General features: G+C 46.0%; 2 protein-coding genes across 2 annotated transcripts; both read right to left on the bottom strand.

Moving 5' to 3' along the window:
* Positions 1-4509: 4509 nt before the first annotated feature.
* On the bottom strand, positions 4510-12333 carry LOC149325680 (uncharacterized). The gene is made up of 3 exons (XM_089563303.1): positions 11284-12333; positions 5916-5994; positions 4510-5644 (listed from the first exon to the last, which is right to left on the bottom strand). Exons 1-2 carry the CDS (start codon positions 11912-11914, stop codon positions 5918-5920), a joined length of 708 nt encoding a protein of 235 aa, XP_089419429.1. The 5' UTR covers positions 11915-12333; the 3' UTR covers positions 4510-5644; positions 5916-5917.
* On the bottom strand, positions 8497-11110 carry LOC149325681 (uncharacterized protein ZSWIM9-like). Its single transcript, XM_089563302.1, has one exon. The coding sequence runs from the start codon at positions 10970-10972 to the stop codon at positions 8633-8635; it is 2340 nt and encodes a 779-aa protein (XP_089419428.1). The 5' UTR covers positions 10973-11110; the 3' UTR covers positions 8497-8632.
* Positions 12334-16551: the final 4218 nt, after the last annotated feature.

Below are 16551 nucleotides of genomic sequence, written 5' to 3'. Positions count from 1 at the left end.
GTAAGAATGTTAAAGCTATATGCTACCTGAAACATAATTATCACGCTAAATTTAACACTGTTGTGTAAACATTACCTCCTTATTGTGGAAATGTTGAGATTATTAGCTTTGTGTTGTGCAACTTTTCTACAAAAATGATCTCACAAGCAAAAAAAAAAGAGGACATTAGCAACTTTCAGATAACGTTACAAGGTAACGTTTCGGTACCATTCAGATAACATTGCTGCAATGAATTGCGTTGCTTGTAGTATGTGTGTCTCTATAGGTCTCTTCGATTTGGCTGCACTGGCTGCACTAGTTTTGCTAAAGTTCTGCCACCGTGCAACGAGCACGCAAGGCCGGTTCCGGCAGTTCACAACACTAGCGCCGCACTGTCGCTGTCAAAGCGAATAGGAAAGTTCACAAAGTGTGCAGGCCACCCGGCATCGTGAACTGGCTGGTACTGGCTCCGAAGTGAGTGCAGCGCAGTCAAGAACTCGTCGACAACTAGGACTGCACTTGTACAGAACGAAGAGGCGAGTGAGTGCAGGGGACGCGCGCTGCACTGGCAAAACTTATACCACAGTGCTGCACTCTCTGAACTCGTGCAGCTAGTGCAGCCAAATCGAAGAGACCTTAAGTGTACACCTGTGCACACTTGTGTACAGCACTTGAACGGTGCATTCAGTTGTGTGCGATTGCCACTGCCTGGTGGGCCCGTACAGCTTTCAATGTTATGAGGAGTGAAATGCAATTCATAGGAATGTGCATGCAAGATAAGGCCAGCCCTAGGCTACTCGTAAATGATATTCCTTCGGGCTCTTTAGAGATGGTGTGCGGACGACTGTACATTCCATGCATGCAACTGCTGTAGGCTGCAGTTGCCATATCTGTAGGATTTATGGTGCACTGTACTACTGAGATGCAATACTTTGGATCTGAGCATATAGGCAACGGGCGAACGTAACTCCGGCGCCGACGGAGGCGCCTCTCGCGGCGAGCAGCGCAGCGGAGACAGGATACGCTCGCCGTCGCACGCATTGGCAGTCAGCTACGCATGCTACCTGATCGCCGCGGCTGGGCTGCGTACTCTTTTTGCGAAGAATGCCGGGGTCAAATACGAATGATTCTCCTGCTGTTGTCAATCTGAAATAACAATGAGAGATGCGAGCCAGAAAAATACAAGCGATGAACAGACGTAGCTTACCTCGATCTCCACGCTCTTCGGCGGCGCGTTGATTATACCTGTTCTACACGGGTACTTTCGAATGACATCTGAGTCGAATGGCAGTCGAGACTTAGAATGGCATTCGAACTCGACGGACTCCCGCGGTGCTACACGGCACTTTCCAAACGCATTCGAAATTCTCAGCTCGTTTTCAGTGTACAACGACGACTACGGTCACGCTAGTCCGACAACGGCACTATCACGGTGAACAGCAGCATGTGATTATAGTGAACTATCTAGTTTATTATAATATTATTGTAGTGGCACAAGTTTTTTGGCTAAACGACACCGACGAGTCCGATCAGCGGACGGTCAGCTTTCATGCCCTCGGGAGTTCGGCGGCTGAGCGAAAACGCGCTGATGAGGTGACGGTGCGAATACATGCGCGCTTATACATTATGCGGATTGGAAATAAGCGAAACGAGCGCCTATATTTCACATGTGCACACATGGACACTCACTAGCGACAACCACTTGCCAAATTAATTTCAGTCGACGACGGCTCCGTTCCCTTCAGCGACGACTGGCGAGCCTGCAGGGTTGGATCGGTGATTGTGAAGAACGAATTCAGAAGTTTTAGTGAATGCAAATGGTCAACGAGTGTAGTTTTGACAAGAGTGACATGAAATCAACTATTGCTTACATCGCAGGACGCGCATACGATGAACGGGAAGCGGCGGTGTGACTCGGGCTGCCGAGCAGTGCTTTACGGCCAGCAGCAGTCGTCGCCGTCGCTAGCTTGTGGGTATCAAGTTAAGCCATTTCAGTTAACTCGAACGGTCACCAAACATGCTTCTGGATAAAGTAGTTTAAAATAAAGTACGGGGCATGTCGGAGGAAGCCGGGAAAATTAGCGAGAAGCGCCGGTCCTACGCGATGTCAACAACCCGGCTGTCAAGTGTTTCTCAGGCGAGCGATCGTGTCGGCGCTTCCCACAGATTGTCGCACTGCGTAAACAGGCACGGGTACAACCGGTACAGAAGAGAGGAGATTATTTAATAGAACTAAAGCGCATATTTCGTTTTATGTCTTGCAAACCAGTACAAGCTGTTCATACGCAGCGATGTAAACAGCAGCATGAGTACAGTCGTCCTCATCGGCGCACTCCTGGGGAAATTTCATGCACACGCGGTAAATGTTCGTTGGTGTACTATTATCTGCAAGCACTCACTTAGACGGAACATGAACTATTTGCTAAACAAACAGCAGAAAAAAGCGAGTAGCGGGTATCGAAATGAACAGCCACAGAGCCGAAAGCAGTCGCGCGGCTGTGGGCGGGGCGAAGCGACGGCGGCAGCGACGGCTATTGGTCGCTTCGGGCTGTGTTCGCGTTTCGAAGGCAGAAATCTGGAATGTCTCCGCGGAGCTCCGTCGACTCGAATGTCATCTGAACCGAATGCCGTTGAAAAACTTCGTGTAGCAGCGTTAGTTCGGCAGTCGAGTCGAATGACATTCGGTTGGAAGGCATTCGAAACGCCCGTGTAGCAGGGGTCTGCGCCATGCATTTCCCCCTTATTTCGGAGCCGCTTGAAAGCACGAGCTCTTTCGCGTTGTGCACGTGACCGGCTTCAAGCAAAAGCTTGCCCTTTTTCAAGTTCGCTCCTCGGAAGAAGGAATTCAAATCGTCCAAATCGCGAAATGCCGCCGATATAACTATCGGCACGCTTTCCACCGCCATTCTACCAGCCTCGCGCAAGGCTGCCATGCCGTCTGCTACGGCGGAGCAATCCTGCGATATGTTCCCCGCCTGCCCGCTAGATGGCGCTGGTTGTTCAGCGATCGTGGCGGCTCCTGACGACTGCCCGTTGCCTATGCACAATACCAGAAAGGTCCGGTGAGCGTATGTGGTCGTCTTATTTGTTGATTTATTTGTTACTTACATTGCCCATTTCACGCATAGCAGGGTGTACTGAAATTTGCTTGACTTGTTTACATGTTATAAACGAGCCAAAATGAGCATGGGATTTTTTTCTTTGCAATGTGGTTATCCTCATTACATCGTTGTCATAAGCCCACGTGCACGCACTACAAGACAAAGACCTCTTCCCTAAACCTGCAATTAACCCCGCTCAGTGAAATGTGTAGCCACCTTATCCCCGTCAGCTTCTTAATCACATCCATCTATGTCACTCTTCGGCGCCTCCTGGTACGCATGTTTTCATTACAGTAGTCTTGAAATGTGGAAATCTCTTGTCATAGTAATTTGCGATTTGGTTAAGGTTCTGCGTATTTCTATCAGAGTCATATATTTGCAATGTTGTAGACAAGATGGAAATAGGCATTAGGTAGTACATATCATTGCTAGGACTTGTATGTTGGCCGGCATAGAGTTGTGCTGACAAATTTGCAGCTTTTCAGCAGGTTAGCCATGTGCTCATTCACTGGCTCGCCTTTTCTAACCAATACTGCCTTGCAACGTCCTTCTATGCTTCACTTTTCAAATATTTAGGTTAACCTTGGCATCTCCTTTCTTGCGAGGTGCTCTGCCAACACTTCTATTGTAATACTATCAATCTTACGAAAAGCATTGTTAGTGCCAGATGTTTTTGTTTAAATTTCTGCTTGTCTTCAGTGTCGGTTTTCTGCCTGTAGTGTCACGGTCACAGGACAGCCATTGCCTTTCTTACCTGCAAATTCTGCTGCCAATTGCTATTTCCAGTTATCTAGGAATATACCTTTTTTGACAATTTCAGCAAGGTGTTCCCAAGCTCCTGGACTTCCAACCCATAACTTATCCAGTTATTTCTGTAGCTTGCTTTTACCAGGTTTCAATGTAACTTTTACAGTTATCAAACTAAAACAATACATGAACAATTAAAAAAAGAAAACACCTTGACACCTGTGCTTGATGGGCCACTGCAATGCAAATCGTCTTTTTCACACTTTGTGTGCATGGCATGATACATTGCGATATCCCAAGGAAGCAGCGAAAATCATCGTTGATATTTAAATTGGATAAGGAAAAGCTTGTTTCGGGCCAATGGTATAGGCTGTTGTGGACAGCCCCAGCAATGTAGCTGTTACATGCAAGCATCTGCTGCATGTGTGCAGGACTGGCTCCGATTGGTAGGGTGTGTGAAATGCAATACAGTCTGCTTTCTTATTTGTTCTAAATGGAATAACTTTAGTTTGCATGTTTCAATTTTAATAATTCTTTTTGCACACATGTTGGCATAGCATGGAGAATCCCTTCAACCAAACTAATCAGGATTGAAGAAAAAAATGTCAGTGCCCATTCAATGCCTGGTAGACCTGGTAAACACATGCAGTGAGTGACACAGAGGCATTTTAAAAGCTGAAAAACAAGGAAATGGTCTTTATAGGCTCGCATATAAAGTACAAGATATTTTACTATAGTGGAATGAACATAATACAAGAATTTGCGCCGAGTGCGAGGAACATAGCTATTACACGATTTAAGGGGTACAGAGCAGACAGGAGGATGGGGTTCTTGATGTCAAAAACCGAAATGAACAACGGTTGGAATGGGAGTTGTCTGCTAGCCAACCTTTCGACGAGAGGACTTGTATGTCTGGGCTATGCATTCATCACTAGCAAGGATTAAAGAGAGCCTTCACTCCGAGGAGGAAGACTGATGAGGTGGGTGATGAAGTAGAGAGCAGCAGCATAACGAATGTGAACTGTGTGCTTCCATTTTGCCACATCAAATTGCCTGAACTTGAGTCAAGTTATCCTATATATCATCTCTCTGGATTACCTGAACTTGCAGCACTAATGCATTTGCTTTTGATTGAAAGTCTCCCCTGGGCTTGCCACAATGTTTGAAATGAATGATTAACTGTAATGCTTGCGCTGTCAGTCCTGCATTATTGTTATTGCCCGCCACCACCCGTGTAAGCAGACGCAACTGCTTACACCCGTCAGTTGTTAATGAATGCTTTTGCTAACCATAATGCTTGTGCTGTCATTCCTGCATTATTGTTATTGCCCGCCACCACCCGTGTAAGCAGACGCAACTGCTTACACCCGTCAGTTGTTAATGAATGCTTTTGCTAACCATAATGCTTGTGCTGTCATTCCTGCATTATTGTTATTGCCCGCCACCACCCGTGTAAGCAGACGCAACTGCTTACACCCGCCAATTACTGAGTGAATACTTGTAGTTTATGGAATTTTACAGATGCTTCGTTTTAAGCATAACTGTGAATTTGTGTTTTTTGCGATGTCTCGTGCCCCTCGCTGTCAGTGCTGCACTAGGCTCATCAGTGACTGGTATATCCATGACACAAGTGTCGCCAGATTGTTATTGCTCGTGCCCCTAGATGTGCCTTAATCTCATCGCCTAGGTGAGGTGCACTTCACTGTGATGCCAGAGATTCCACTGGGTGGTGTAGCAGCAGTGTTTTCGCATGAGAAGGTGTGCAGCCAAGGAGGGGACTGTGCCAGGTGACATGGTAGACACGAAGTCGGGTCGACCTGAAAAATGCAAGACAAAGAAACAGCACAGCGAAACAAAATACGGGGAAGGTAAAAAAAGGGAGGGGGGAATAGAGGGAAAGAGTGCACAGAAAAGTGTGTTTCATGCCAGAAGAAAGGTAAAAAAGGAAGGGGTATTAGAAGTGATATCAGTGGGTATGCAGAAGGCAAAGATGAAAGAAATTAGAAGAAGTTGACATGGGAGTTCTGAATCAAGTGATACGACTACTGCTCCAAACAGACAAAAATTTAGAGGATGCTTAAGCTTCACCTTTAAGAGTGGAACGTGACAATGTCTTGTAGCACTGCCAGGGAGTCCAAGGAATGCCATCGCCCATTCTGTGTGACGCCTTGCCCATTGGACAAATCGAAAATTGGCATTTTGAGAAAAGGAAATGACACAGTAACAGTACCACTTGTCTTATAACTTGTATCGCTTCTCTTGCAGTAACAGTATCACCCGAACGATGCATGATACGCAGACCCCGATTATAGGCCACCATTTAGAATCCCTGCCGCGAACTAGGCGCTAACTTAACTGCTAAGTTTATGCTGCATGAAACACTGAATCATATGGCACCATCTGAAACATTCTGCGGCAAACACTTGGAATGATGCGAATTTTTCTGACACGCGGTGCTGACCACTACTACTATACTGATGGCTTTGCGACCAAACAAGCTGCATATGCTGTCGCATAAAAAGATGAAGGTTAGAGTCCAATGGATACATTCAAAGAATCCAGGACAGGAGCAGACATATGGCTGACCGGATAGCGCAATGCAGGTACTAGAAACTGGATTCACCACTGGCAGAAGCAGCAGACGCACAAGGCGAGGAGCAAAATTGCAGTTGTTCTCAGCTTAGCTCAATTTAAAGGCAGCAGTGGATTATTTAATGAGACTACTAAAAACACCAGCAGTAATTTTAAACATTAAGCAAAGAGCTGCGCACAATCATGACTTCCCCAAGCACTGTGCACAGGAGGACAGATACTACTGGCCACAACTATGCACCAAAATCTCAAACCAAGTCATGACCTACATGTCTGTCACGGATGTTGAATGCATGAAAGTTACCTGGACATTGCTAGAAAATCAATCGTGCACAAAACTTCCCTGGTAAAGTCCAAGGCAGAGGAGAGGAACGATTTGGGGAAGGGTGCTGTGGAGGACCGGAGGGAAGGTGGTGCACTTAATCTTCAAATCCTCTCATCCGGGTGGTAAGGAAAGCAAGTGCTGATGCGGGAATACTGTGTTAACCTGAAAAGAAATTTCAGAGACAAGCAGGAAAACAAAAAGCAGCGAAAGGGAACCAAAGGGAGATCAGGTTCAGCGGAAAATTTTACTTAAGAGAATGCTTAGCTTAGCAGTGAGCTTAAACAACAGACAGAGACAAACAATTGTGAACAGTAGAATAAATCAGTACTTCATTAACTTAGAGCTTGGAGTTTTTCTTTAGCGCTACCTGAGCATGACTGGGAGCAGAAGAATACCCTGCCACCTAAATTTCCTATTAAGTCCTCTACACATTTCCTGTGAAAACTTTTCAGGCATAGACCACATTGGACATTTCCAGCCACTAGGCCAGTCAGTGGCTGCCTGCAGACGCAGTGCAAATTGTACACGAAAGTTCTTGACCGTACACGGACTGTTAAAGAATTATTTTCCGGGAAATCCTCTATGGCACCTTTCTTTAAACAGTTCAGTAAATGGCTCCGTAGCCTACCCTGATTGAGATTCACAGATGATGGGTCTTTGCCAGATGCTATGGAATACATATTAGCAATTGCAAACAAGCCACAGTCTAAAGTGAGGCCTTGGTTTTGTGCAGGTTTAGTGCAGATAGTCAATGTTGCAGATGACGGTTTTAATATGTGACAGATCTGTTTAACTGCATCAGGGGGAATATTTTGATCAAGGGAATCGTACACATATACTGTATTTAAGGGTGCACCTGCATTAGTGACAGTAAGCCAGTGATCTGGGTTAGAAATATGCAATATCTGAACAAATGGGCCTTTCACTTGAGAAAACGGTAGCCCTTGGCCCAGTAAAACGTCTTGAAACCCTCCTATGTGAGGAAATTTTTTGTGAATCAAATACTGGGCAACATTTATGACACTGTCTTTCAGTGAAGCGTGTCTTACAATATCATGTAGATCTCTGTCACATAGTGAGTAACTCTTATAAAGTCGCAACATATCAGCTTTAACAGAAGCCAGGGTTGTTCTATTATGCTGTGCTGAAAACACCCGCTTAGTGGCTTTCACTTTTTTAGGATGCCCTCTTCTGGCCTTAACTACAGGTACCACGAGCTTAGTGCTCCCAGAATTACTTCCTGGATTTATGGTGCTTGCTTGAACTGGCGGGCTTGTTTGATTTGCTAAGCCTTGCAAATTTATGCTAGTCTGACTATGCTGTGCATATGTCCCAGTGATCTGCCTTGCAATTGCCTTAATGGTCGAGATGTTTTCCCGTGCCTCTTTCTCGCTACCCATGGATACAATATTTGCTACAGTCTTAGCCACAGTTTCAAGTTCTTTATACGCCCAACAGAATATCTTTTGCGGAGTGTCCAGCTTAACACAAGGAGGTGCCTGAATGCTATTCGTTACTACCGAGTTGATGTTTGAAGCCATGCAGCTTTCGCCTAGAAAATGCTCCTTTCGCCATCTGTCGGGAATGCATGCTACATCGAACAATCCTCGTCCTGCAAATGAACGGGCCGCCATAATATGTGCACATGGCAAGCCATACTGGCTGTAGAAACTACACGTACAACTGCAAAGGTTTTGACTCACATTATAGTCCTTACTTCCTAAAGTCACAGAATACGAGTTAAGCAGCGAATTGACCTGGTAACCTGCAGTTTTAAACTTTTCGTACTGTTCTAGGATTTTATCTTTTGCCTCTGATGTGCAAGTATTCGACATTTCCAATTGAAATGAGTCTATGCAGTTAACATTGACGTTCATCTTCATTTCTTTCAGCTTAGCAAACCGTAGAGAGGTGTGTCGCTGTTAACGTACTCTATCAACCCTTCCACAGCCTCCACTAAATGCATACCTGGACGAAGGAAACTTTTCAGCTTTTGATTATGGCTCTCAATTCGGTTGTTAGTATTATTTCCTAGGGTTGGAAGATTTTTTCTGTAAGCATGCACCCACATCTCTCTGCACGTGTCCCACTGCTGCATGTAATAGGAAAGGAATCCAGCAGGAGCTGCATTACGAAGAGAATTTAGCCTGTCAGAGTACTCCTGGTTGGTTTGAGAATAAACTAATGCTTTTACAAGCGGAATTAGTAACTTTCTTTGCCCCTTTGCCTTCTCATCAATGTTTCTGTGGAAGCAGTTAAGCACATGCCATGTGCATAGTAAAATTCTACTCTTTCGGAGAAGACTGCTTAGGATACGCAACTCATTCATGTCTTTATCTATCATCACCACCTTACAGGCTGCTACAATGAACGGATTAAAATCTATAAACTTTTCAAACATGCCCCGGATGATTCCAGCAGTTTCATTTTGTACAAATGCATAGCAGACACACCGCCCACGCCCACGACCATCTTCAATGAGGACTGAGTACAGAACATAACCTTCAATATTAACTTTATATGTCCCATCTACAAATATAATTTCAGGATATTTTTCAAGCATTTCACGCATTTCATTTGTTTGGAACAAGATAAACTGCAACTCATGGTTCTGATCTTTTTCATAATGAATGACCCAATTTGGATTTCTCTCAGTTAAGCTTTCTATCTGTTGAACTAACATTTGCCCGTGAGCTTCCTGGTTCCGAACTGGTACAGAGTACATTTTTTTGAAATTGTGCACATCTTTTGTAGTTACAGTTTTGCCTGTTTTCTGTTGGACCATTTTCTTGAACTCTTTTGGAGAAACTTTACATTTAACTAAATCAACGAGTTCAGCTTTTTCTGTACTGTTCAGAAGTCTTTGGCTTGGATAAAGATTGTAATGACCAAGGTCATGATTGTGCTCAGTTTTCAGCTGAGTAATTTTGTAGTGCAGAGATGGTGTCTTGCACAGAGCCAATGAAAGAAACACTTCACATCCAATACCATTGTATGACTGCTTCGGGCGCTTTCCAGTGGCGCGTATCCTAGCAGTACCACCATGAATGCACTGATAAGTAATCCTCAAAAACTCATACTCTTTAGATTCTGCATCGAATGGGTTTTTGTTAGACCTACTGACTTTAAGGACGTGCTTTCCCTCCTTACACCAGACATCTAAGCATTCCTTAAAGGTAGTAAAATTATCAAACGTGCCATTCAGACAAATCTTGCTGCCGCCCCCACCAGATAGTGTGTTTGCAGCCTCATTTGCGTGCACACGACCCACATTACCAGCTTTAAAAATGTTGCCACTACAGCCTAGCAGTGAAGGTTCGTGATGCCTGCACTGGGAATTGTTTGCTCCTCTCCCCCCTCCCTGTATAGAACACTCCGCTTTCTGGACATTTTGATTGCCTGAAGTGTTAGTTTGGTTATTCTTGCAGCTCAAAGCTGATGCTGCCTGACAGCGTCTGCGTCGCTTGGCAGCACTGGGTCGTGCAGTGCTCAAGGCACAACCTGCTGTGTCACCCTTGTGCACAGAAGTTTGAACCTTAGAGTGGATTGGGCCATCAAGGTTGCCAGCCTCTCTGCACGGCATCAAAGCAGCCAAACGACGCCTTCGCCGCTTAGCAGCACCCGACTGATGCTTGGTTAGTTTGGTTAGTTTGCATGCTCCCTGGCCTTCTCTAGCTGTCGATGGTGAGCGGCTTTTGCAGCCAGTGACCTCTACAACAATGCCACAGAAGACAGCTGCAAAGTCTATTTTGCCAACCAGCTCACCACTGCTCTGGTGCTGGTTGACCACACAGCTATAACGAGCACTGCTGCACAGGTCACTAGCTTGCCCTTTATCGTCCACACCAATGGCTGCAACAGAAGGGGGCTCACAAGCACTCCTGTGTAAGTAATTCTGCACCTTCCTCGCTGCTACAGACAAAGGTGTGGCACGCTTCAAGGGCTTGGCAGCTGTCTTAGCAAGTACTTTGGCATCCCTGCCAGTGGCTGGGCTGTTACCTTTTCCTTGCCTACACAGTGCCGCAGCCTTCCGCTTCTTCCTGGAGGTGACAACCACCCACTCACTGTTGCGAGAATCGCAGACAGCCTTTGGCGCAGTTGCTTCACGAGCACTGACCACACCTTCCCCTGCGGAAGAGCACTCAACAGGGCTGCTCACATGCGGCACCTGTGAGGCTCCACCTGGTGCCTTGGCACAGGTGGTGCTTGCACCTCGATTAAGAATCATAGGCTTCGTAGCTGACACACAGCCTTGGAGCCTCCTCTCAGTCTTTCCCCAAGCGGGTACACCTGAGCCATGGGACACCGGGGAAGGCAGACTGTCCCAGGTACTCCAAACCTTGCAACCTTTGTGCCGGACACGGACACCGCCCACGAGCGCAAAGCCAGCTCCCCGAGGGGTAGTTGGGAGCAGGTCAGTACCATGCCTTAGCAAAGGAGTGCTGCTTGTTCCCTGGACAGAAGTGGGTGTTGTGGGTGGCTTGCTGACTGCTCCTGAAATAAAAGCAGGTGACCCTAAAGCAGGAAAGTGATAGTTACAAATCATGTTCTCTCTGGCTGGCTCAGCCCATTCAGCCCACGATGACGGTTTCCGACTTTCCTGGTAGCTCAGCTGAATGCACCGCCTCTCTGCGAGAGCAGCCAGGGTGGAGGCCTCCTGGTAGAGAAACTTCGCCAGGACCTGGTTGCCTCGCCGGCTCGGGTGCACACCATCGCGGCTGAGGTAGCTGCCCCAGCAGTCGACCAAGCCACCCAGGAAGTGAAAACCGCGCTCTCGGCACAGCTCCTGTAACGCAGCGTTTACTTCCTTGTACCGTTCGTTCATGCGGAGCAGCTGAGTGATCTGGCTTTCACCAGCCCTGTACTCGTTCTGCCCGCGTGGGAGAACGGCGGAAAAAGCTACCAGCGCCGAAGGTTTGCTCTCGACAATGCCGCAAGCTAACCGACGGTACTTCTCCATGTACGTGCTGACACTCTCAAGACAGTTGTTCGTGCCAACATGCACAATGAGAACATCGATGTCGCTTAGCTGAGTAGCTATTGCCGAGAGCAAATGTTCAATCTTTATTCCTCTGTGTGCACTGACGTCAACAGCGAGACCGCGACGCGATGGAAAATACTGGTCAAGGTATTTTACCATCGAATCGCCAGCCACCAAAATGCGACGCATGTTGGTCTGTGCCGCGCAACAGGTGAATAAAAGTAGAGAACTTCTATTCTAGAACTTGTAATTACTGAAACGCAACAATGACTTTCTCTGAAAGATCGCTTTAGTTAAAATAGACCCACAAGCAACTCAACACGTAAGCTGTACTATGTGTGCAATTCGCAGATTAACACAAACGCACAAAAACTATCGTCTCTATTATATAAGCTACTGCAACGATTACAAATGAGAGATTAAAACCTAAAACGCCTTGCAGCGCAGAGGCAAATATTAAGACAACAGTATTCTACAAAGCCTGTACACAAGTGCCTACAAATGAGCAAATTATTCAAAAAAAGAAAAAAAAAACGAAAAATAAATAATTCAATATATGCTAAATTCCCTGTTGCAATTTTGAGAGAAGCGCAAAAATCAAAAAACGCGCCACAATAACCGGAAATGCGCAACTCGTGACGTCACAAGAAAGTTATCACGTGGGTATGACGTACTTCCTTGCGTGTCAACAGCCATCTAGCCCCCCTACCTGGCTGGTGACACGCGCGTGTCTCCAGCCACTGCCAACATTCAAAGCGACAGCGTGAAGTGCGCGCGAAGTAAACAACTGAGACACTTGTAGCTTCTTGCATCCCTCTTGTGGAAATTTAAAGCAATGTTTTAAAAAAGGAAGCCTTGCAAATTGCCTTTGAATAATCTTTTACATATCAGACTAAAACAAAACAGGAAAATTTTCAATATACGCCGCTGATTATCGCTGAGTTATCATTTTCTGTTACCAAACCATATCAGTTTCGGTTTCAGAACTGTACACCACCTGTTCGAAAGTTGGCTATAACTTTTGAACATATAAAGATACGAACATTATTCATGTTGCAAAACATTTTCGAATGTTTTGGGATTCCCGAAATATAAAAAAGAAAAAATGTCATTTTTACAAAAAAACGACTTTTTCAAAGGTGGCGTCATACCTTAACCATGTCCTCCTGCTCTAGATGCGGCCACCTTATCCCTGCAATCATACTAATCTCGCCTGCCCACCTGACTCTCTGCTGCTATGTCTTACTTGCCTCAGAATCCATTCCTTTAGTATAATGGATCATCAGTTATCCGTACTCCACATTACTCGCTGTGCACATTTCCTTGATTTCAGCTAGCATTTCCTTACCTCCTACTTGCTCCCTAACCCATTAGGATCTCCTCAAACCCTTTATTGTTGCCCTGCCATTTTACTTTCCATGCTTCACTGCGCTGTCCTTAATTAAAATACCACTTGAGTTTTTCCCACATCAGTGAGTGCAAACAAGATATCATGCTTTCCTCTTGAGGAAAATAGTGTCACGTTGTAGTGACGGCAGTGCAGCGGTCAGGAAGACACCAGCAAGACTTGCAAACGAAGCTCTTTATTTGGGCTGACTTGCGAACGCAAAAGGAACTGAATCACTCGGCGGCAGCGTAAGCAACAAACGTGCTCGTGATCAGTCGTCGAACTAAGAATGTCCTCTGCTCGCGGCATCGCTCAATTTGAAGCCGGCAAGGAAACTTCCAGATAGCACGACAAGATCATCTACAGTAATCTGGAAAAACCTAGATGCAGCCTTTCATGGCTGTGATCAATCGAGATTAGAGTGGTCGCTTCTCGCGTCACGAACAAAAATGATAACAGCCCTTTCCTGCAGCCTTGAGCGTGAACGAACAAACACTACAATGATACGTGGCATTACCCCCCCTTCCAAAGAAGCATCGTCTCGATGCTTTAAAATGAAAATAAACACGGAAAATTAAAACTTCGAGTCCTTTAGCGTTCATAATATGGCTTGAGGCGTACGACATGTACGGCTTCCGGGCGTGGGCGGCGTCGCTGAGATGCTGTCATGCCGTCGGGGATGACTTCATAGTCGAGGTCACCCATGCGACGGAGAACCCTGTACGGGCCAAAGTAGCGTCGCAGCAACTTTTCGCTCAATCCACGGCGGCGAACTGGCGTCCATATCCAAACCCGGTCACTTGGCTTGTAATGCGTGTCTCGTCGGCGCAGGTTGTAGCGTCGGGCGTCGGTGTGCTGCTGGTCTTGAATGCGAAGCCGCGCAAGTCTTCGGGCTTCCTCGGCGCGATGAAGGTAGGCGGCGACGTCGAGGTTGTCTTCGTCGGAAACGTGCGGGAGCAAGTCGAGTGTTGTCGTGGGCTTCCTGCCGTATACCAGCTGGAATGGAGTAAACCTGGTTGTCTCCTGGGCGGCAGTATTATAGGCGAAGATCACGTAGGGCAGAATAGAGTCCCACGTCTTGTGTTAGGTTACTTGTAAACATAAATACCCCCGAAAGCAGAAGATATGACAGCCGTCGCCGGAGCTCAGAGGTAGAGCACCGGACGCGTAATTCGGAGGTCGTGGGTTCGGATCCCACCGGCGGCAGTGGTTGTTTTTTCTTCTGCTTTTCTAATCAATTAGCTTTAAGCGATAACATGTTCAGTAATATTCTAAATTGATCAACACCACAAAATAAATAAATAGATTAAAAATCGTTAGTTAATTAAAAGACTAGCGCATAAAACTAGGACAAAGACAGAGAAGGAGACAGGACGAGCGCTAAACATCAACTGAAAACGCGAAATTAGCAAAGACACACAAAGAGGGCATGCCTCTCAGAGCTATTGTATCCGAGAAAGAAGCCTGGCAAGGCCTGGTGTCAAAATACCTACTAGAGCACCTTAGCCAACTAGACGTAGAAGACCCTTTTCGAGTGCGCAACTCAAAAGATGTGATAGAATTTTTGGCAGCGCAAGGTGGTGCTTCAGGAGCTAATTTCGCGTTTTCAGTTGATGTTTAGCGCTCGTCCTGTCTCCTTCTCTGTCTTTGTCCTAGTTTTATGCGCTAGTCTTTTAATTAACTATGTCAAACCAACTAGCCCAGCTTTCCGCCTTGATTGCATTGATTTCTCGTACATCGGGCCCTGTTCTTCCTTCTTTTATGTGTAGTGATCCTTCAGTTACCTATGTGAACCTAATAGCAATAACTACTTATCCGGCAAGAGTGCTTTCCTTCGCCCTCAAGAATGGACTGGTACCGCCTGAGGTGCAAGCCTTGTTCCATCCCTGCCAAGCGTCCGTGCGACATACTAGAAGAATCACCAAGATCTTCCGTGCCGAACTTTGGAGACACATCCGGTATTTCCAGCTGTGCTTGCGTGTGCATGCCGCGACCAGGACAAGCTGCAAGGTAACCTGTGATGCAATGATCAGGACTTGGGCTAGGGAGGCAGCTAATGTTACCGAGTTCCTGTGGTCTTGTGGGCTGCCATCTCTGTGTGCTTGGAAAAAAGCGGAAGAGGACTCTCAAAATGTTCCTAAGAAGGAAGTGTCGTGTTTAGCAGAATGTGGTCTCCCTGATAAAGTTCGAAGGGTTTTGAGCTGCGGGCCTAAATTTTGTAATGAAGTTAACGAGACCCCGCTCGGTCTCCTTACCATGGTTAGGAAAGTAGGGCAATGTGCAGACGTGGAAGAGAAAGCTAGATGTATTTCCGAAGGTGTCGACTGCTTGTTAAGTAAAAAACCATGTCCACGTGTGGAAACGCTAGCAGTGAGCAATACAGTTCATTACCTCAAAAGGAATAATCTTTCTTTATTGACTGCAGATAAAGAGGGGGGATTCGTCGTGTTGCCGAAAACAATGTATCATGAAAAGGCTATGCAGGCTATTGACAAGAACTTTGTTCTCCTAAAAAGATCTGGCAGGAAAGTAAAGGCTGAGGCATTAAAGGTTTGCGAACAGATCAATTTGACAGGACTTCATAAGTCAGTTAAAGCAGCGAATGAGCAGGGGCTGAACGTTTTCTTTTCTGCGAAGACACACAAAGAGGGCATGCCTCTCAGAGCTATTGTATCCGAGAAAGAAGCCTGGCAAGGCCTGGTGTCAAAATACCTACTAGAGCACCTTAGCCAACTAGACGTAGAAGACCCTTTTCGAGTGCGCAACTCAAAAGATGTGATAGAATTTTTGGCAGCGCAAGGTGGTGCTTCAGGAGCTAATTTCGCGTTTTCAGTTGATGTTTAGCGCTCGTCCTGTCTCCTTCTCTGTCTTTGTCCTAGTTTTATGCGCTAGTCTTTTAATTAACTATGTCAAACCAACTAGCCCAGCTTTCCGCCTTGATTGCATAGATTAAAAATCCCCTGTGCCCCTTGGTTTCTGTGGCTGTTCGCTTCTTTCACTGCACAGGAAAGGCACTTATTAAGGAATGCTGTCTCGTTTCTCTGCAAAGCAACAGATGGTTTTGCTACACAAGTGTACGAGCTCTTAGCCATGCAATATCCTTTGAAAATTTCCCTGCCTATCTGGTTACTACTCTTGCATGCTATCGACGTGTTATGTAAGTCCCGCACGCAAAGATGATCTTCATGTTCTTTGCATTCGTTCCTTGCATTCGGAACTTAAAAAGCACACCAATCTGAATGTACGTAGGTTGGTGATCACTGCCGTAAGATTGTATGCCGACACTCCAAATTGTTGAAGACGACAGGTGCGCAGAAATCATAGAAATGTCAAGGGCACTGGATCTTGCATCTTGATAAAAAATTAAAAGTAAAGTGAAATTGCTGCTCTGTGCAATATCAAGTAACTGTCGACCTCTGGCTGTTGATGTGATGCCTTC

The sequence above is a fragment of the Amblyomma mixtum genome, chromosome 10 (assembly GCF_055824585.1).
Source record: "Amblyomma mixtum isolate Tamu chromosome 10, ASM5582458v1, whole genome shotgun sequence".
In the NCBI taxonomy this organism is placed as follows: domain Eukaryota; kingdom Metazoa; phylum Arthropoda; class Arachnida; order Ixodida; family Ixodidae; genus Amblyomma; species Amblyomma mixtum.
Note: the sequence above shows the minus strand (reverse complement) of the source record. Positions and strands in the feature narration are given on the sequence as shown.